Source organism: Bacillus rossius, chromosome 2, assembly GCF_032445375.1.
Source record: "Bacillus rossius redtenbacheri isolate Brsri chromosome 2, Brsri_v3, whole genome shotgun sequence".
Classification (NCBI taxonomy): Eukaryota; Metazoa; Arthropoda; class Insecta; order Phasmatodea; family Bacillidae; genus Bacillus; species Bacillus rossius.
Window position 1 is genome coordinate 25,442,457 of NC_086331.1, and position 23,438 is coordinate 25,465,894.

At 39.6% G+C, this 23,438-nt stretch overlaps 1 protein-coding gene across 1 annotated transcript; it reads left to right on the forward strand.

Annotated features, from left to right (window-relative positions):
- The first annotated feature begins 4,165 nt into the window (after window positions 1-4,165).
- Window positions 4,166-21,184, forward strand: LOC134528863 (leucine-rich repeat-containing protein 3C-like). Its single transcript, XM_063362530.1, has 6 exons — window positions 4,166-4,177; window positions 5,007-5,094; window positions 8,251-8,401; window positions 16,681-16,752; window positions 17,262-17,333; window positions 21,109-21,184. The coding sequence occupies exons 1-6, from the start codon at window positions 4,166-4,168 to the stop codon at window positions 21,182-21,184; spliced, it is 471 nt and encodes a 156-aa protein (XP_063218600.1).
- Window positions 21,185-23,438: the final 2,254 nt, after the last annotated feature.

A 23,438-nucleotide genomic window follows, 5' to 3' on the forward strand; every position in this document is an offset into this window, starting at 1 on the left:
CAGTTGTTCGTATCAATAATTGTTTCAGTTAAAAGTTTTATATAATAATATTAAAAGTTTTACATAATAATACCATTATAAAAATAACTTTGAATGGATTAGATACTGTGTGTACTACAGAATTGTAAACCTCTTGCAGTAATGTCAAAAATGTTGACAGTCAAAAGTTTGAGATAATATTTAGAATAGTTACAATCACTTTGAACGCATTTTGCAGTAGGTGTACTAAGGTAGTAACGATTTCCCCACCCCTCTCAAAATAATGTTGTTTTAACCCTTGCTCTAACGGTTAGTCGCATCAAAAATTGTTTCAGACAAAAGTGTTTGATAATAATTTGTTGGTTTAAAATAACTTTGAATAGATTTGATAATGTATCTACGAAACAATTCGTAAATTTTTTTCCAGCCCTTGCAATGTAATGGTTGGTAGGTAACATCAAAATATGTTTGTGACAAAAGTTTTTGATAGTATTTAGAATAGTTAAAATGACTTCAAACGGATTTGATACTATGCTTACTTTGCGAGCTACAATTTATTTGACGGAAAACAATATTTTTTCCACCCCTTGCTGTAACGGTTGGCTGTATTAAAAAAAAGTTTCAGACCAAATATTGAGGCATGACTCTCGTACACAATAATAAATTTAAATGATTTTAATAGCTTTTGTATTCAGTGAGTTACAGTGATACATATGTTTTTCGAAAAACCATCCATAATTTGACTCTCTTGGTCAGATTTTGCCCATTAATGAACTCGACCAAGATTTTCTACCTTTTGAAGCAGTTGTTTGGGAGTAATTGGTGCAAATTGCGGCGGTTATCATGCCCATTGAAATTTATGCATATATAGTCAAAATAAAAGTTTATATGAATATGTACGCTTTTCTGTAGACTATGATTTTGGATTCTAACAACCATGAAACTAAAATCTGCATAGATTTCCCGTAAGTTTCATCGTGGTAACTGCGAAGGTAGACTTTCTTTGAAATGTACTGAAGAATATATTTATTACGTTAAATCTGTAATTAGGTTTTCAAAACCATTGTTTATCAAAGAGCTATGTATATATTTTAATTATTACAGATATGTAATAAGCGTATTTCTCAAACAAATACATTCCCCGATCTTAAATAGTCTTAGACCATCAAATCAAACAAATAATTTTACAAATAACAAAAAAAATTAAATTAAAATTGTTTATCGATGTTCTAAAATAGGTATTTAAGAGTTACAAGACAACGTTTAGAAAAATGTAACCAACAATTTACATAAACAATGAACAAAAATTCATAAAAACACTCTAGCATCGAAATAACGAAATAAGAATGAATGATCACATTTCTTTAGTTTTTGCCACAAAAACATCATAGCAAGTGTGTTGTCTACATTTTACATAAATTAAAACACAACACTGTAACTAATAAATTTGAAATCGCTAAAATCAGAGGTAGAATAGAAATGTGGTCAATTATAAATTATTTATGTCCCTGAAAATTTTTTTGTTTGTTTTTAAGTAAAGACACAAGAAAAGCACGAAAAAATATGAATAACCATTCGTTTGCACGGCAGCAAAAGATGAGCACATTACTATCTACCTTAGTTATTTTGAACTCTCGCATTTTTAGACCAATAATCACTGTACCGCCTAATTTCTCGCCCTGTATGGCTATGTGTATCGTACTTGTTTTTGGATAATAGTGTTAACACGTTAACATAATGATTTTTATAACATTCAGTAACCTGATAGGTTTTATAAATATGGTTAAATGAATAGTAAATATATATATATATATAACAGTTTTACGAATAATGTAAACTTTCATAAAAAATAGTCGGTTCAAAAAAATAAATAAACACATTTCCAAAGCTTCTAAAATAATGCAAATATTTTTAAGATTATGATTTAAACTTTCCGTCCATCGAAAGTTTATAAGCTTGTCAAGCTTTTGACGGACGAATATAATTTTTCTGGCAATCTGATTGGCTGTAGAATTCCGGACGAACAAACGTGATTGACTTTTGTAAACACAACTTTAAGAATTAACTTTATATTAGATGTTAGTTCTTTTTCATATTTAATTATAAAAATAAGAAAAATATTTAAAACAGATTTTTTACAGTGTGAATGTATTCGATATTATTATATAGTTGCATAAAATATTTCGGTTATCATTTACTTTAATTTTACCAAATATTCAATATTTGCAATTAAAATCGTTTTTGGGACTAACACGATTGTCGGAAAAGCACTGAAGCATCAAACATAATGGCAGAAAAATACCATCAAAGACAATTTAGAACATCCCCGGAATGAAAATATCGATGAAATAAATAATTACTTGAATGACAAGATCACCGTTGTTTTGACATCATAAGACTTCGTCAGTTTTGATACAAATTGAATGTTATTTTATTTTAACCAACATTTAATAGTGTGAATGTGTATTTCATTAGATTTACAACATATTAATCAATAATAGTATTCACGGATTTGTCTTACACGGTAGAATTGTATTAAGGCAGCAAACGTCGTATCTCAATCTATTGTAGTTGATGCTGAACTTTTTCCTTGGAATTTTCCCTTGGCAACTTGCTTTCTTTCTTGTGCTTCTCTAATGTAGTCTGAATCTCTGCACCTCAGACCACGTCTGTGCCTGGGATCAGCTATTTCAGGCAATACACATTCCAGATAAATTTTTTTAGCTTTGGGAGTATTTCAATTGACCAAAATTGAAAATCTCGTTTCACAGAAATAAATTGTAACAACACCAATCACAGTGATTCAGTGCGAAAGTAAACGCATCCTGAGTGGCTCGGTCAAACAAGGCAACGACTTCTCTCGCAGACGGCCGCCAATCACAAGGAAGAAACCACAGGTGCGGGTTTAGTCCTACCTTGTTGCAGTCTAATGTGTGTTCAAATATTTTCTCGAAAAATGCCTGCCCCTATCGATATGTACCTGGGAGAAACTCTCCCAATCACGAAACACAGACGATGCTACAGTGTTTTAACTTTCATCTAGTCTCGAAATCTTTTCGCGAAATCTGCGTGCCCCTACCTATTGACAATGAAGGGGGTAGCTACCCAATCAATTCCCCTTTGCTGGCCGTCCGACGGCTATCGCGACCGCAGCTCCGACGCAAGTAGGATCACGGCACGTCCAATCATCTTTCAGGATTGGGAGGAGCACGTATTGTCACGTCCGAGGACCATCATATTGTATCTGGGCCTTGATACTTGATTGGTCTGTCACACGTGACGTCACTTTGGCCTGCTGTTGCCAGCAGACGCTCAGAGGAGGGCCAGCCAGGATCACGTGATTCGTAACTTTTGTGAAGAACCGATCAGATTCACGCGCACTCAAAGACACATTTACTAGAAATTGAGGTTAATACCGCAGGTTAAAAGAAACATAAATAAAAATATATTTCGTAAAAGTCACAAATGTATTCTGTTTATAACAAAGGAACAATGTTTGCTTGTGTTTCCAGCTAAAACTCACGATTTATTAGGCTGAAAACGTAACAAACCATTGTTAATTTTTTTTAGTATTGATTAGTACCTTATGAAAAGTGCGAGAGTAAAACCGCTTAATAAAACGTTTTCTCAAAACCATGGAAACCTGACTTTTTCCGGACCTGTGTATTCCTACAACCGTAACTATATCTATACATAACTATATATTTGTGTGTGTGTATAGAGAGAGAGAGAGAGAGAGAGAGAGAGCGAGAGAGAGAGAGAGAGAGAGAGAGTTCAATTTCAAAACGGACTTTTTCCACTATGTTTAATTGTTGGAGAAATTGAAAAAAATTCATAACTTTTGTAATATTTAATATTATCAGTGTTTTTTAATGCTCTGTTAGTTATATAAGTTATCATTGAAAACCCATTTTGCAAAAATTTTACTTATGATTCTGGTTTTAAAGCATAAAATAATCTGGATAAGGAGTGTTTTGATAGAAAACCATGCATAAAAAAGGTTTTTAGAAGGGTTTTTTTCTCGTTAAAATGAAGACTTAAGCTAAAAAATTAAGATAAACATAACCCAATGCTTTAGTACCACAGTAATGCTAAACTACACTTTTATAATAAACCTTTGTGGGAAATTGCATTTATGGAATATGGATGGTTCTGAAAACATATTTTCATATTTATACATACAGCTATGAAGGAAAAGGTAAGTTCTGCAAAGTATTTTATTTTTATGCATATGGCCAGTTTTGTTGTAACCTTGGGCTAGAATAAAGGCCGTTTTGAAAAAAAAAAAAACTCATATTTTGATGTTTATTGTGCAAGGGAAAAAGGAATTTTTTAACCAATATCATGGATAGTAACATGTGAAAGAATGGCCAATGAATCTAAATTCACTGCAAACTCATTTGTTATAAGGACGGTTTAAAATTCAACTAAGTACTTAGTTTTATATACATATTCGACCACTTTTAGCTGATTTTTCAAATATGTTGTTAAACGTTATTCAAGATATACCTTTACACATATAAGTAACACAATTTAATGACTTAAGTGAAAGTGTTACAAAAAAAGTATGATAACTAAATTTAGTTATTTAAAGGTTTAGGACGAGCTAGGTAGTGCCTTTTGTTAGTTTTAATCTACACATAGCATGCAAACATTACTTTTAAATAATTATAAATTAACATTTGGTTTTCCAATTCTACACGATGGTTAAGTGAAATTCAGGAGATTGCTGATGATTTTATAATATTTTTTAGATTTATGTTTCTGAGTGTATTTACGTTTTTTAAACCAGAAATTCTGTAATTAAAGCGTGATTATAATTTTTTTTTTATATTTATGGATCTCAAGTGTAGTGCAATTTACTTTTGGGAAATTTCCTTCTTTTAAAGCTGCTTATCAATGTGTGTCGGCAGGAATTCACCATGATCTGCCGCAAAGACTTCTCACTCAGGATACTTCTCATGCTACTCGTTCCGTGGCTAGGCAGCTGTGCTCCCAAAACAGCGGGTGGGACTTCGTGTAACCAGCCAGGCCAGTGCAGTTCCTGCGAGCAGGCAAACTCGTCGCAGCTTATTTTACAATTGGAGAGACGAATCACAGCTCTGGAACAACCTGGTGAGTACTAGACGAGGGCAAGGCAAGGCAGGGCAGGGCAAGCTGGGCAACCGCCCAAGGCACAGCGCCTTGTAGGGCCCAGCGCCTAGCAAGGCGCCGAGCCTAGCAGGGCCCCTAGCCTAGGAACCCCCCCCCCCCCCAGTTCCGGTGCAAGGTAAATTGGCGCCCTAGGCGAAAAACCTTAATCCGCCCCCCCTCCCACCCCCGGCTGGACACCCCAAAAAAAAATTTCCTTGCCTCAAAATACATCACGTAAGCCTAAGAATTTGTCAACAATCAAATGTAAGCAGGCTCGTGTTTTTTTTACTTTTTTTACTTAATACAAATCATAAACAGGTCACCGTGAACTTTAATAATTACTTATATCAATATAAACATTCCAAACTGTTACAAAAATTCCATTTTCATCTAGTTTCAATAATCGTTAAACATATTATATGAGCTGTTATGTGTCGTGTTGCGCCGCCCCAGCTACTTGGCGCCCTAGGCGGTTGCCTAGTTCGCCTATATGGTCGCGCCGGCCCTGACCCCCCCCCCCCCCCCTTCAAATATAACAGAGCAACGTGTCAAATCTCTTACAGCAAAACAACTGTTGAAACCAAGATGGCGTCTTTTAGTTCCTATCTCTTTTGCTTAGTTTGTACATTTTGAACCAATAATTATTTGAAACTTTAAAAACTGTATAATCATTCTTATCTGAGAAGTTACACGAAAATACAGGTTTCTGCCATTTTATTACACGCGTAAATAGCACTTTGAGCAATAAATGAAGAGATTCGCATACATTGTTATTTGCAAAGTTTCTTAAATGCCATTAGAAGCCTGAACCGAGAGAGAGAATGTAAGGGTGTGTTCCGATATAGGACGGTTTTCTAAGCTCGGTGTGTCCTGCAGCTCCACAGTTAGGCGCGCCACCCAGCACTGACGTCCCAGAGGTTACACCACCGGGTGACATGTCCCGCTAACCTGACTAGATGGGACTGAGCCTGTCCGTATCAAATGGAAATTGTCTTAAAATGCAAGCAACACAGGTCCCGAACCTCCCAGCGAGGCCTCCACTCCCGCCATATTCACCGAGGATGGGTTGCCTCTTTTTCGTATTTCATATTCGAAATTTTAAAGTTCCAAACCCCTAGTCAAGGCGTTGATCGCCGAGCCATGGTTGTGGAGTCTGGGGGTCACCTCTTTTTCGTATTTTGAACTTAATTTTTTCCCCCCTGTCTCAGGCCACTAGGAGAGTCCTCGATCGCAGGAAACGTTAATGGAAGTATCAGGGTTCAAAATTTTTTAAAAGCTCCCCTACCCTCTTGGGGTTCCAGTTTTACATACATTTATAACTTGTATTGCCTGCATAGGTAAAACTATAATAAACCTGATGTTTTTATTACAACCTTTTTCCTACAGCTTAATTTTTGTTTTAATATTACGGTGTACGCTGACCAATGTTTTTAACATCCGGAAATGAGTAAATCCTATTTTTTTTAATGCCTTCGGGATAAACCTAATGACCAGGCGAGCGGCGTGGCGTCTGCATTATCGGGACTCTAATTACCGATCCACTAATGACTCTCATTAATGATTTTCTAATGAGAAATACTGGTCAGCGAAAACTATTTGGGCTCGGCATTACCCACATGGATTATTTCGTTATAGTGCCATTATTTTGCTATCAAGGATAATTTATACTGATGTTCCACTCTACAAGAATTGCATTTAATATTTTGTAGCAAATATTTCGGCTGTAAAAATAACTTATGTGCTACATTTTTATCCACCGTTTGAAAAGTAAAGAAGAAATTCAAGATAAATTATTTCTTCCTTACTAATGCTTTACGATCACCTACTAAACGTCATTCTCTGATATCCCACAAATGGGGAATGCCAACACATTTATTTTCACGACCCGATCTTCAAAATATTTATTATTACGAATCTTAGAATTTGTGACAAAAAAAAAGTGAGCAAGTCCTTCAGTACTCGCCAGTGATGTGTAACATCTAACCTCAAAAATGAGGCTTCAAGGCTTGTAATTTGTGAAAGAGAAACGTAAACAAGGTGTTTTGTGTGTATTTTTCATTAGAGTAAACAATATAATAAAATAGATCATTGCACAAGCATCAGAGAAAAACGATTTGTTTATTTTAGCTGTGTTTGTTCCATTATTGTTAAGATGGATGGAGGCGATTCAACGACCAATGGGTACCCAGTCACTGGGAATATTTTAATACAACGCTCATAAAATTATTGCATTTATATTATTTATTATAAATGTTTATTTCACAGCGTGTTTATAAGGTATTAGAAAAGCCACATTGCAACGCGCTGTTCGAGACTACTGTAAGCGGAACGAACGGTAAACAGCTGTGACTTCTATCTCTCTCTTTCCATACGCCATGTAAATGTTTGGCTCGCTGACACGCAGCAGCACAATGCACCGACCTACGCCGCGCCGACAAATTGAATGGCGCGCGCTTCTTCCTGCTTCCTGTTACACATTTCCGGCGCATTCACGAAAATACTCCCACCAAACGCCGCATGCCGACTGCTAAGATGTCACCGACGGAAAAGTCCCAACGTGCCTTGATCGTGAACATTGCAGGCCGGTGTTTTTGACGTGACAACGTCTAATAAATCGATGAACGCCGTCTGCACGCACGAAAAAGTGTCCCGTTACGCACATTGTCCCGTTACGCTGTGTCCCGTTACGCTCATTGTACGTTTGCGCCGCATCTATCTCTCTTCCACTCGATTGGAACAACCATCGATTTGACTTTTTCGAGGCACATTAAACTTGAAACACTCCCATTCGTTTCCTACTTTTCCTATCATCGTCCTATCCTTAACAGAATAACACAGATTGGAAGAAGTTAAATAGCAAACATATATAAAAGTTATAGTTAAAATAATCTCTTTGTTAAAGTAATAAACATATTTGAATTAATGGGTGCAAATAAAAGTAAATTTATCTATTAAATTGTAGATTTCATTTAACTCCTTCTTTGTATCCATACAAAATAGCGATAATTCAATAAAAATTATTCAATTTTATTCATAAAAGTATGCGATCATTTCATAAATGTTTTGTTATGATGTCACGTTAAACTATCGTCCGTAAACCGACTTTACAGACAACCGATTTTTTTCCGTTGTGTCTAGTTTGGACGGTGAGCGCTGCGGAAAACCGGTGGAGGGCTTGCACGAAGGGGCCGTGCAAGTGTCGGCCACAAACACAGACCCTGACCTGCTGGCGCAGCGAGCTGGGGTACCTGCCTCCTCTGCAGACTGTGCCGTCGGACGTGCGACTCATGTGAGTGCTGCGTGCCGCGACTGAGGCCTGGCGCACACGGAGCGTCGAAGCGCGCCTTGCGTTCACCCCAGCAATTCCACAATTCCACGATGCAAGTCGAACAGGTCGCTAGAAGTTAAAAAAAAACATTGGGTCAACCATGTTTTAAGAGAGAGATAAGCATACAGTAAGACTGTGGGAAATGCATGATTATTAGAGCCACGGAAATTTCGCGGATTCATTAAGTCGCAAGCTAGAATGCAAACCTCCACACTGTCGCACTGTGTTCATGATTGTACCGCAGTTATCTGGACACGCCCCTCTACGACCGTGAGCCAACGATGTCCAGCTAGGAGAGAAGTAAGCGAATCAGGTAGTGCCAAATAACAAGGATAAAAATGTTCTCGCTAAGAAATCAACCAATGGGAAAGTAAACATGGGTCGAGCACACCTATAACTTTGAATTCTATCCTGAGGCCAGAGGAATCCGCGAAATTTCCGGGACTCTAATGATTATTAGGGGCAGGCATTTTTCGCGAATAAATCTGAACGCCTTTAGACTGCAACAAGGTATACCCGCACATGGGGTTTCTGCCTTGTGATTGGCGGGCGTCAGCGAGATAAATCGTTGCCTTGTTTGACCAAGCCACTCAGGACGCGTTTATGCTTCCGCACTGAATTACTGTGATTGGTGTTGTAACAATCGACATGCGCCTGAAAGAAATTCACCCAATCACGAAACACAGACGATGCTACAGTGTTTTAACTCATAACTAATCTTGGAATCTTTTCGCGAAATATGCATGGCCCTAATGATTATGAATAGCGGCATGCAGATTTCGCGAAAAGATCTGAACACTTATTAGACTGCAACAAGGTATACCCGCGCCTGTGGTTTCTTCCTTGTGATTGGCGTCCGTCTGTGAGAGAAGTCGTTGCCTTATTTGACCGAGCCACTCAGGATGCGTTTACTTCCGCACTGTTTCACTGTGATTGGTGTTGTAACAATCGATATGCGCCTGAAAGAAACTCACCCAATCACGAAACACAGACGATGCTATAATGTTTGAACTTTCATCTAGTCTCAAAATCTTTTCGCGAAATCTGCATGCCCCTACAAATATGACCAGCCTCCTCCTTGGTAGCAGGTACAGCCCTACTGGACACTATGCGTTAGGAGCGGGAATCTCGGGACGCGCGTTGGAACCGGTGCTGAGCGATAGCATGCGTCAGCATGTGTACGCTTTCACCCACGCCTGGGCATGCCACTGACGCGCGTTACAACGCTCCATGTGTGCTAGGCATGAGCATCGACGAGTACACATGCACCCATCACCAGAATGTTGCTTGGAGTTCTTATCACGCCATATCGACTTTTCAATTTTCTCGCCATTATTGGTATTCAAGGGCTAAAACTGAAATTTTACTAGAATAAATTCGTGCATTTGCTGTTCTCTCGAAACTATTTTCAACAGATATTCACTAAGTGTAATATAATGGGTAGAGACCTGCAAAATTCGCGGATTCATTCGGTGATAGGCTAGAATTCAAACACACATACCTCTTAGATAATTTTGCTATTGGCTTATTGTTAGGGGCATGCAGATTTCGCGAAAAGATTTCGGGACTAGATGAAAGTTAAAACACTGTAGCATCGTCTGTGTTTCGTGACTGGGAGAGTTTCTCCCAGGTACATATCGATTGTAGCAACACCAATCACAGTGATTCAGTGCGGAAGTAAACGCGTCCTGAGTGGCTCGGTCAAATAAGACAACAACTTCTCTCGCGGATGGCCGCCAATCACAAGGAAGAAACCACAGGTGAGGGTATACCTTTTTGCAGTCTAATAAGTGTTCAGATCTTTTCGCGAAAAATGCCTGACCCTACTTATTGTTAGGGACTGGAAAAATTCGCGGTTTCAATGACCTCTAGGATAGACAAAACGATCCCCTACATACTCGGGCAAATGCCACATGCTCATTGGCTACTGACTCGTGAGACCTGTCAACTGGGATGCTTCAGATTCGATACTTCTTTGGTTGAAGGTTTTCCATTGGCTCAAAGTCCTTTATGTAAAATCTGAGTCAATAACAGTACCAATAGTAAGGTATATGTGTTTGTATTCTAGCATACCACGAAATTAAACCGCGAATTTTTCTGGTCTCTACTTATTGTTCATCTGGACGAATCTCAACCATTTATAAACCCTCAACCAAAGAATGATCGAATCACAGACAAACCAGCTGAGACGACTTACAAGTCGGCAGCCAATGAACTTGCGTTATTTGCCCGAGTGTACAGGGGTATGTGCAGTCTATCTTGAAGGCCATCGAAATCGCGAATTTTGCAGGTCTCTAATAATGGGTGTAAAATTTCACGCAAGTTTTCGTTATTATTATCACTTGCGCGACATTTTACAGCTAATACGTGAATACACTAAATGACTATATTTTGAAAATATTTGTTTCAGGACAACAAAAGCAACGGATGTTTAGTGTTAAATTTTTCGAAATAGCCATTAAATAATATTAATTATGATAAAGGTGGGTAAAAATAAAAATAAACATGGCATGCGAGACCTAGTCAAGCCACAATCATGCAATGTAACTCGAGAGTAAAATCATGTTTGATTAAGTATTAAAATACATGGGTGTAACGTAACAGATTAAAAGTTAAAAGGGAACTAAAAATGATTAATAACGTAAAGGAAGTAAACCCCAGAAAGAATGATGATTAGGGGCAGGAAATTTTCGCGAAAAAACCTGAACACCTACTAGACTGCAACAAGGTATACCCACACCAGCGGTTTCTTCCTTGTGATTGGCGGCCGTCTGCGAGAGAAGTCGTTGCCTTGTTTGCACGAGCCACTAAGGACGAGTTTGCTTCCACGCTGAATTAGTGTGATTGGTTGTTGTAACAATCGATATGCACCTCAAAGTAACTCACCCAATCACGAAACACAGACGATGCTACAGTGTTTTAACTTCCAGCTACTCTCGGGATCTTTTCGCGAAATTTTCATGGCCCTAATGATGATATAAGGCCTCGCATAAAGTAAACCCTGAGAGCGGATGTCAACAGGGCTACGTACTACCCAGGAACAGCTATGGTAGCGGACGAAAATGTGACGATGTTATAAAAGTTCTGGCAGGGGGAAGGGGAATCAGGAAGTAAATTACACACACACGTTAAGTTAGGGGTGCTGTCATAACTTAAAACCACATAAATGAGAAACATAACCTAGAAACACACAAAATAGAATTTTCTATGTTATGCCTGGTCTAAGTTATGTAATTACAACTTGTGATAGTTCTAAGTTATGTAGTTCTGCGTTGTGTGTTTCAAAGTTATGTGTTACTAAGTTATGACAGTTTTTTTTTTTTTTAAAGCTGTTATCGTTCTAATTTTTGATGTTTCAAAGTTGTGTTGTTGGGCATTATGTGTTTCTAAGTTATGACTGTTATAATTTGGTGTTTCTAAGTTATGTATGGATCACAATGTGTCACACTTAATTTCACTATCACTCGTCACATTGTGTTCCTTATCGTGGTTGTTCCTCTGTCTATATAAATAACGCACTATTTCGTATTTTATTATTTGACCAGGCAGTCTTCTAAATACTGGCAAGTTTCTTCTTTTATCGTGATTGGTACACTGTAATGTTTTGTAAATGGAACAGAAATATTCATGGGAAAAAAAAATTTGTACATTTGTACATTTAAATGAAAACAACTGTATCACTACAGTTCGCAGTAATAGTGGGTTCGAATTCTTACCCGGGCATTTATTCTTTGTGTTGTCCCAGTACCTCCCATAATTAAAGTTATTTGTAAACCATTACCTGAATAGCTTTCCAGTATCAACTGTGAAGCGTTTAAGGGAGCTCTAATGTCAACCCGAGTCAGAAGTGGAAGTCGCAGTTGCCAAAACTAAAATATACACAGAATGAAATAAACATAAACTATGTAAGGCACATATGCTGGGGTGCAAAACAGTGTAAATTATACTTGTAGTGCAATAAGAAAAATTCTATAAGCAAGTCTAAACATAATGTAATTTAATAAAACAGCACTATTTATAATAGTTTTAATGGGATGTTGATCAGCACATTGGGTTGTTTCTGTTCTTTCAAATCGGCAAGCTAACTTCTACGGGTAACCAAAATAACCCAATTATTATTAAAGTAGTTAGTCTAAAAATGTTTCACGTTGAGTAGCGAGAGTATTAGTATTTCCTTTTTTTATTTCTTTTTATCATAATGTTATAAGTAACAAATGACCATTGAAAACCAAATTAAGATAAACGACAAATCATTACACTAGATGGCTAAATAATACCACCATGTTAAAAACTGCAAACTTCCACAGTTTTATCAAGCATTTATTGAGCATATTGAAAATTTTAAATAATCATAACCGATTCATGTTAAATGATTTCATTATATTCTGAGTCCGATACGTGTGTATTGTGGTGCAAATAATCGTCCATAAAATTACATTGCACGAAAAACCAGTAGGTATGCATTACATAATGATATAAATATTGAATTTCATTGTGTAAATTGCATAATTGGATAGAAAATTCAAGCCTAAGTTTTATGATTGTACACAGTCTTAATCGGTAAATTTCTATTTCTGTACACTGCAAACCTCTGCATGTTATCGGATGCCGGGCCGTCCTAGGTACGACGCGGTGACTGATGAGCGGTGACGGGAGAGTTATGACGATGGGATCCGTGCTCGCATTTCCACGCGGCCGTCATAAGTCATAACTCAGCCATCATACCGTAGACGCGTCGTCACTATGACGGTGACGATTAAAAGAACCACGCTCGACCTGCCACCGATCCATCATATTGCCATCCGGGGCAGTAAGCGTGGGCGAGGCCAGAAACCGAAGTTTCTATAACTCGCTAAGTGCATAGTAATTCAGGTGCACCCCACACTGGTGAAGAATCATTTGAATCGACGGCGGGGGTGCGTGTCTTGTGGGATAGGTTTGGCACACGGGCCTGTGTGTGCGCTGGTATGTTGTGTAATGCTATAAAAGTTACGTGTACCTAAGTCGGCGGGGGAGTGAAGCTCCCCAACAGTTAGATCGGCCAACTGGCGTGATGTAGTGTCGTGTTGGTGTGCATTAGAGGCTTGTTGGTGTGCTGTAATTTCAAGTGACCTAGATAAACTCGGGTGTGGTGTGTAGTGTAAAGCTGTGCGAGCCGCTCCTACGAACCCCTGGGAACACATAACATGCTAGGGCTCGACCTGCAGCGAAAAAGAGCTCTGTCGTCTTGACCGTTACGACCAATCCAACAGTCAGGGACTTCGACGTTCAACCACTCTCGTATATTTAGATTCCAATGTGGAAGGGCTCCATCCTGTTGCCAAATAAAGTTTGCAGGTTCACCCTCTACTAATATGGGAAAGAGTCATTATTTCGCGCTGCAAGCGAGAAAATAACAAAGTAGTATTCGCACATGCGCTTATCTAAAACTATTTGAGTTATTCTTTAATTGTGACCTTGAACCAACACCCTACAACGCTTACAGTTGACACTATTTTTGTAACTGGGACATTCTTTAATTGACTCCCTATATAAGCGGCAGCCAATGGTGGCAAGTTAAAAAAATCTCGAGCATGAGAATGACTGTGGAGATTTCTGCATTTTAATAGTTTTTATATCCTTAAAGCACAAGTAGAAAGAATCACTGGGAAACTGTACGTGTCAGTGTCGTTTACAGAAGAATTTTATGAATAGAACCATGTATTATTTGCGAAAAAAATATCAGACTGCTCATTAGATTGCAATAAAGTACATACGCGCCAAAGGTTTCTTCCTTGTAATTGGTGACCCTTTGCAAGAGAAGCAATTGCCTAATTTGACCAGGCCATTCAGGACGCGTCTGATTCAACACTGAATGACTAGAATTTAAATGCATTTACCATTTTGCTGCCTCAGTGATTGGGCTACAGTTTATCTGAAGGACTCTGAGTCAATGCAAGACCATCGACGAAATAAGTCTCGACTCAAAAGCAACCCAGTTAACAGATGCAAATGAGCAGGTGTAATATTCCCGAGTACACAGATGATCGAGGATTATATCCTATATGTCATTGAACAAAGGAATTTTCCCAGTGCCTGTGAATGACTGTGATTCGTGTACCAACAGTTTACATGTACTTGAAAGAAACAACTAATTACGAATCACAGATGATGCCACAGTGTTTTAACTCTCAGCAAGACTTGAAATATTTCCGTGAAAAACAATGAGTAGTGCCATGAACTTTTCGCGAAATAATACGATCGCTCATTACACTGCAGTAAGGTATGCCCACGCTAGCGATTGTATTCTTGCATTGGTGTCCGTCTGCAAGAGAAGCCATCACCATATTGGACCGGACCATTCAGGACGCGTTTACTTCCGCACTGGCTGGCTATGTTTGGTGAGCTGATAGTAGATATTTTCCTGAAATATACTCAACCAACCACCTCACACAGACAATGCTACAGTGTTTTAACTCACAGCTGGACTGGAAATCTTTTCGCGAAAAGTACATGGCCCTAACAGTAAGCAGTGTGCGTCATTCTATCTTGGCAAGGCAATACAGGACGTTTAAAGCCCTCGTTTATCGCCTTGTCTACACCCTCACTTACTGAGGATGAATTTCCTATATATATTTTTCTATTTACAGTGCTAACCATTACGAATTATTGAAACTGTAGCATGTTTTATTTTTTTAACTGAAGACAAATATCTAAATGGAGAATCTGTGACTTTCTAAACAACGTTCACACTGAGAATATTATATGGTTGAAGGAATCAAAATTCTGTATTCGGGATTCATTAGCATAGGTGCACCTATAGGAGTCCGTTCCAACTCCCCCAAATTCACAAACTGAAATTTGGTAAACTTTAAGCTTTTGCATAACTTATTTTCATATTTAATTTTTAGAAAAATTGGCCACGTTATACAGGATAATATACGCCGAATTGCCGCCAAACTTGTGGCTTGTTCCTAACATTATTTGGAGTAAGATATTTGATATCAATGAGTGTTCAATTCCCAATATTGACGGAGTAATTCTTAACGTGGTAAGATTGAAGCGGTAAGTACAGTTATCAGACCGTCTTGGATGCAGTACAGCAATACGGTTGAGTGTAACATGCTTGCATAAGATGTCCAAAATTGTTTCCGACTACTCCCACACACTCGGCCACAGGCTCATGCAACGCACGTGTTGATATACATTGCTGAACACGTATATCTTTGATTACTGCAAGGACATGATAAATACGTGTTTGTGAAGTCCTTTGGTAAACAATGTCCTTCGGCCAAACACATCCTTCCCCAATTTGTTGAATTACTCGATATTAGGAATAGTATTCACGTTTATATAACATAATTTGAATAAGCTCTGTAGGTGTGGTCCGAACGTGCTTGGCCTATACGTATAGCATTGTACACGAACTGTTTGGAATGTGACGAGCTGAAGAACAGGAGGACTCTGACTCTTTTGCCGCATATTCCAAGGTGTTACAATTGCTAAGAAGAGTGAGGTGATTAAAAGAATGCTGATATTTCCCCCCAAGGTTGACCTAGTTTGTAAACACGCACTTGAAGCTGACGTTTAGACGAGTAATCAGTATTTTTAATCTTGATGTTTGTTTTTGCAAAAGTTTAAATGCAAGCCAAGTGTAAATGATATATTTGCTTGTAAACCTGTACATATATTTTTTGTATATTTTGGTATTAACATTTTAGAAGTTGTCTTTGCGTAGCGATGCCAATTAATTATTGTTTTCCGGGCCTGATAACAGTTTCGGTTTAAGCAACAAACACTGAACGAACCAAGCTGTGTAAGAGTGGTAACGCCTTGAGATGCCAGTGTTGCGTGATTAATTATTTTGAGCTAAGAATTATATTTAACGGTAATTGTTGTCATAGTTGTTTGTACTTAGATAATAACAGTGTACGGAGTAAATGCATAAATTGTTTTGCGACACACACACCGCACAACACACTGTTAAGGGTATTCATTTACTCTTCTAAAAAACGACATTAATAGGTGTGTATTATATGTTTACAGAGCAGTGTTGTGGTACGTGGAGGCTAATTTGTGTAAGAAGGCATTAATCATTTAGTGCAGAAGAGTTCACTATTTGTTTGTTAAAATTGTCTTATGCCTCTGAACCACTTGCATCTCACTCGAAACTGTTCTTAAGACCTTGTAGTGCATTTCCTATCATTCCTGGTAGGTGTGCTAAAAATAAAGAACAGTATTAATTTTGTTCTATTTTTCAGAGATTGTGGAATTAATCACCTGTCGACACTTCATAAAGATGCTTTCAAACAACTTGGAAATCTTTCAGAACTGTAAGTTTAAAGAAATGATGAGTTGTTTTACACATTACTGGGTGTCATGAGCAGAGGCAACGCCACGGTTACGACAGTTGTGACCACCCTATGCTTGCCAAGGCAGGATGATTGTGCAATGGTTTACCATTGCCTTCCATGGTATGAAGGTGAAATGGTCATCACAAACCCCCCAGTCATGAACCCAGGGAGAAGGTTTGGAAAATCCCTTCCCCGGTCGGGAATCGAACCCAGGCCCCTTGGCCCACCAGCCAGACCCGCTAGCAACTCGACCAATCAACTACTTTCAAAATAGAGCTTAAAAAATAATGATAAGAATAGTTCTGTTACAAAATTTTATATATTAAACTTAATGTTATGTGAATACAGAAAATAATTGTTCTTAAAAATGTTGGTTATTTTGATCCTTACAATTTTTATTGCTATTTTGTAATGAAATTATTATAATTTTTAAAATGTTGGCACATTTCAGGAGATTCAAACTATTTTAGTATGATATTTGATTTCAGAGATTTATTTGACAACAAAATCGACTACTTGCCAGATTTAGTGTTCGAATTCTTACTCGAGCTGCGGTATCTGTAAGTATTCCAAAAATATTTACTGGCGATAACCAGATATGTTAAAAAATTGCGGGGCGTAAATTAAGTGGGTGGTAGAAAATGCAAAAGAAGCCATTTTTGTCAAGGAACGTATGTCCGGAATTGAAACCCTGCAAAGTAACAGCCACAAGCAAATTTGAATTTGGCGAGCTGAATGAACGGTTCAGTGATTGCGGTGCACATCACCTTTCGTGACAAGAAACTCACAGTCTTAGGTACTGGCGGGTTAAGCCTTACATTACAGAGTTATTCAAATTCGGAACACATCTGTTGTGAAAGCAATGTATCACATACACGTACTCATTTAACGTCAACACTACACTAATCGCCCAAAGCCAAACGTGTAAACATGTGACAACCAAAACCTCACTCTGCTGTGCACCGGACTGGTTGCAAGTGCATTTGAGATACTCTAGACAGCCGAGCGATTGAACATCTCCAACATACGGTCACTCATCTTCCCGGCCAATGGAGCAGTCCTCCCGGCCAGTTTAGCAGTCCTCCCGGCCAGTGGAGCAGTCCTCCCGGCCAGTGGAGCAGTCCTCCCGCCCAGTGGAGCAGTCCTCCCGGCCAGCGGAGCAGTCCTTCCGGCCAGTGGAGCAGTCCTCCCGGCCAGTGGAGCAGTCCTCCCGGCCAGTGGAGCAGTCCTCCCGGCCAGTGGAGCAGTCCTCCCGGCCAGCGGAGCAGTCCTCCCGGCCAGCGGAGCAGTCCTTCCGGCCAGTGGAGCAGTCCTCCCGGCCAGTGGAGCAGTCCTCCCGGCCAGTGGAGCAGTCCTCCCGGCCAGTGGAGCAGTCCTCCCTGCCAGTGGAGCAGTCCTTCCGGCCAGTGGAGCAGTCCTCCCGGCCAGTGGAGCAGTCCTCCCGGCCAGTGGAGCAGTCCTCCCGGCCAGTGGAGCAGTCCTCCCGGCCAGTGGAGCAGTCCTCCCGGCCAGTTTAGCAGTCCTCCCGGCCAGTGGAGCAGTCCTCCCGCCCAGTGGAGCAGTCCCACCGGCCAGCGGAGCAGTCCTTCCGGCCAGTGGAGCAGTCCTCCCGGCCAGTGGAGCAGTCCTCCCGGCCAGTGGAGCAGTCCTCCCGGCCAGTTTAGCAGTCCTCCCGGCCAGTGGAGCAGTCCTCCCGCCCAGTGGAGCAGTCCTCCCGGCCAGCGGAGCAGTCCTTCCGGCCAGTGGAGCAGTCCTCCCGGCCAGTGGAGCAGTCCTCCCGGCCAGTGGAGCAGTCCTCCCGGCCAGTGGAGCAGTCCTCCCGGCCAGTGGAGCAGTCCTCCCGGCCAGTGGAGCAGTCCTCCCGGCCAGTGGAGCAGTCCTCCCGGCCAGTGGAGCAGTCCTCCCGGCCAGTGGAGCAGTCCTCCCGGCCAGTGGAGCAGTCCTCCCGGCCAGTGGAGCAGTCCTCCCGGCCAGTGGTGCAGTCCTCCCGGCCAGTGGTGCAGTCCTCCCGGCCAGTGGTGCAGTCCTCCCGGCCAGTGGTGCAGTCCTCCCGGCCAGTGGAGCAGTCCTCCCGGCCAGTGGAGCAGTCCTCCCGGCCAGTGGAGTAGTCCTCCCGGCCAGTGGAGCAGTCCTCCCGGCCAGTGGAGCAGTCCTCCCGGCCAGTGGAGCAGTCCTCCCTGCCAGTGGAGCAGTCCTCCCGGCCAGTGGAGCAGTCCTCCCGGCCAGTGGAGCAGTCCTCCCGGCCAGTGGAGCAGTCCTCCCTGCCAGTGGAGCAGTCCTCCCTGCCAGTGGAGCAGTCCTCCCGGCCAGCGGAGCAGTCCTCCCGGCCAGCGGAGCAGTCCTCCTGGCCAGTGGAGCAGTCCTCCCTGCCAGTGGAGCAGTCCTCCCGGCCAGCGGAGCAGTCCTCCCGGCCAGGGGAGCTGTCCTCCCGGCCAGTGGAGCTGTCCTCCCGGCCAGCGGAGCAGTCCTCCCGGCCAGCGGAGCAGTCCTCCCGGCCAGCGGAGCAGTCCTCCCGGCCAGCGGAGCAGTCCTCCCGGCCAGTGGAGCAGTCTCCTGAAGCCCACAAAATACAAATTTACGCGCTGCTGTTCGAAACTGTAACTTTTCACGGTTTCGTTTTCGGACATATCCGTAACAAAAGAGCTTGTTTTGTTATTTACTGTCACCCATTGAATTTTATGCCCTGCAATTTGCGAACATTTTATATATATTTATAAAGTTTTCGTATTTATAGTATCTTAAGAGAGTTTTTATCTAGTCTACCTAAAGTAATGGTATTGCATTTCTAATGCTGTGTAGATTTTTTTTTACATCTTAAATAATCTTCTCCAGATTTTCCTTAAGCGGAACAAACTATATATATATATATATATATATATATATATATATATACATATATATATATATATACACACACAATAAACGTATCTTTGTATGCATATGCACCATATTATTTTTAGGAAATTTAACACATTGATAAAAAAAATCATTAAAAATAATAAATTAATAATACATGGTTGTCAAACCAGCATTACCAGATTTGGTTTAGCAAAATAAAAATCTGTTGCCAAATAATTTTCGTACATTAAATATGCGATGGTGTGACGAACTATTTAATAATTACTTTTTACACTACCAATATAACGTCATGCTTGCTTGAAATGTAAATAACTTGAACTCAGTCAATTAAATTTTAAAGATTTTATTGTAATATATACAGTCATTTAGTTCTAAATATTCTCACGTTTGCCTCAAGTACAAAACGTTCTGTTGTTTATTGGTAGAAGCTCATATTTCCAACGGGACGTAATAGACCCAAGAACTTGCCTAGTACGTGACTGAGTCCTGATCGCTCGCTTGAAGCGCGATGAACACGCGTGATGCCGCTGATGCTGATGCGGAAGCGCGCCCCGGTGGCTCGCAGCAAGGTGATGCTGCTTCGGTTTGCATCATCCTTCCGAAGGATTTAGATGAAATGACTACGCAATGAGAGATTAGGGAAATATAGAGCTCGAGCATTAAGGTCCGATTCTAGACGAGGGAGGTGAAGCAAAAAGAGGGGGATTTCAGTGTACTACACGTAACAATATGGCGGCCGTTTGCACTTATATTGCAGGTTAAATTGGAGAAAAAGTTCAATTCATGACATTACATTTGTATTATGAAGATTCTTTTTAGTACTTTAATACATATAAACATGTTAACCAGTAATATTTTGATCTAATTTTCTTCCGAACAGCTTAACAACATTAGGTAATCGCTGATAAAAATATGAAAAAACTGTCCACCATATTGGTATGTGAAAATCAAAAACAAATGGGAGGGAAAAGGCTTTACTGGGACGGCTAATGCTCCATCTGTATCCTTTCCTGATCTATGGACACAACATGAAGTCTTAAACCCGGGAAGGAAAAATATTCCCTACGCAGCTAGTAATGGAACTCGGAGGCCTTATCTTCGAAAAACAAAGTGCCAATCATTAGGCCGAAATTCCGAACGTATAGTATGTAAAGAATAAAAAAAATAATTTTTAGGTTATCGATTTTGGTAACATATGTTTTTTTTTTAAATCTCATATATTTTATCTTTAATAATATGTTATAATTTTAACCTAATTTCTGTATTTAATAAAAAAAATACTCTTGCCATGACTCCTGACTAACCACTATAATATAACTGTTAAAAATTTTTATAGTTTTAGAGCTTTATTACGCTATTTTAGAACTCCGTATAGGCAGCATTTTTAACATTGTAGTTTTCTAGGAAATAAGATTTAAGTAGTAAATGTTAATTGATGGTACATTTATCATTTGTTTTGTGGAAATTTATTTTCAGGAAATTGCACAGAAATCGACTGCGTGATATCCCGAGCGAAATGTTCATCAATTTATCAAATCTAGAAACATTGTAAGTATTTGTGGCCACTGTAAAATTCACTGCTACCTGACTTACACTGCTACAGGCCGGGTGCGCAATTGAAAAAGTAACAGTAGGCCTAACAGTAAATGTAACAGTAGGTCGTGCGCACACGATTTGACCGCCATGTTTTCGAACCTAAAGATTCACGGGAAGCCTTCATTTCACAGACGAGAGAACCACACCCGAAGTTCCCCGAAGTTCATGCTCGCTTTTTTTTTCCGTACCACAACAGTAGTATTTATTTGGGATGTAGCTTACTCATACGTCATACGCCGTTCTATCTCATTGTATAAACCGGTGTGGCATTAAATTTTGCGGTCGATTAGGATAGGTTAGCTACATTATAAATACTTTAAAACATTGTGGATGGTTGATTATGTTAGGTAAGTATAGCTACATTTAAAATACTGTAAAATCATTTTATGGTTGCCTAGCAAATAGCTTTTTAATATGTAGCTATCCAGCGCTATGAAACCGTTTAGGCCTACATGATTTCACAGTAGGTATCTTTAATGTAGCTATCCTAACCAAATCAACGGTCCACAATGTTATAAAGTATTTATAATGCAGCTAACCTAACCTTATTAACCATTAGTTATCATGAGTTGTCCAAAATAAACATTCACGGACACACGGCAAACGAAAAATATGGCGGCGTACAAATAAATACCGTTGCCTTGTTTATGGTCTTTCCTTTTATAAAAACCGCCATATTTATTTACAATGAACAAAAAAACACGAAGATGCACGATCGGGCGTTTGGCTCTCTCGTCTGTGAAAAGAAGGCTTCCCACTTGATTCACAGTAGCGCATATGACGGTCATGTGCATGGGAGACAGGTTAGCGCATAGGAGGGATATCAATATATTTTATTTCTGTTATGGACGCATGGCGCAACAACCAATGAGTGTAGAGCAGGAAGCCATTTTGGGGGGACAAGAGAACTGCTCATATTTATCAATCATATTGTGGAAAGAAATTGTCGAGATATTACAAAGCTCAGGTGTAATTTCTACTTTAAAAAAATTGGTTGTCTGTAAAGTCGGTTTACGGACGATAGTTTAACGTGACAACGTCATAGAAAACATTAATGAAATGATTGCATACTTTTATGAATAAAATTGAATGATTTTTATTGAATTATCACTATTTTGTATGGATACAAAGGAGTGAAATGAAATCTACAATTTAATTGATAAATTTACTTTTATTTGCACTCATGAATTCAAATATGTTTATTACTTTAACGAACAGATTATTTTAACTATAACTTTTATACATGTTTGCTATTTAACTTCTTCCAATCTGTGTTATTCTGTTAAGGATAGGACGATGATATGAAAAGTAGGAAACGAATGGCAGTGTTTCAAGTTTAATGTGCCTCGAAAAAGTCAAATCGATGGTTTGTTCCAATCGAGTGGAAGAGAGATAGATGCGGCGCAAGCGTACAATGAGCTTAACGGGACAATGTGCGTAACGGGACAATGCGCGTAACGGGACAATGAGTCATCCTTTTTCGTGCGTGCAGCCGGCGTTCTTCGATTTATTAGACGTTGTCACGTCAAAATTAATTAATGCTATTACTTATTAGTTACTAGCAAAATTTGTAAATAAAAATGTGTGTCGTGTTTAGAATGGTTAACTGATTTATTTATATTTTGAATAACTGTGCTCACAGTTTGCTGGTCAGATGTCGTCGCGGGATAATTTGGTAGTTAATATAGATACTTAATGACAATGCCATCAGATGTCGAATACTTCTCGAAATTTCATCGGATGAAATTAACAATAAGATTTTAATTGTGAACTGACTTCGCACAGGTCGTGTGCACAGCAGTGCGCATGGCCTTCCAGACACTCACTTATGTTTTTTTTTAATTGTGAACCCAGCCATAGTATACGTTATGTTAAAGGGAAAAGAGACGACCGGAAAGACGCCATTTGGCTTTCAACCGTTTTAAGTCACAACAATTTCATATGGTTTTTATATTGGAAGTTTTGCTTCGTTAAGACATTAGTACGTATATAATTTGATGGATTGACTGAAGTTAATAGTGACTGGCTGGTACAAAAAATTTACCATGTTAAAATCATTGGCGTTTAGTATTAATTTCAATTTTTGTAATTGACTTCAATTATAATAATACTGTCAATCGGAACTGTCTAATGGGCCACGTAAATATTTTAGTGTATGCCTTAACTTAAGCGAGTTTGCAGTAATAAACAATAAAGAAATAATCACGACA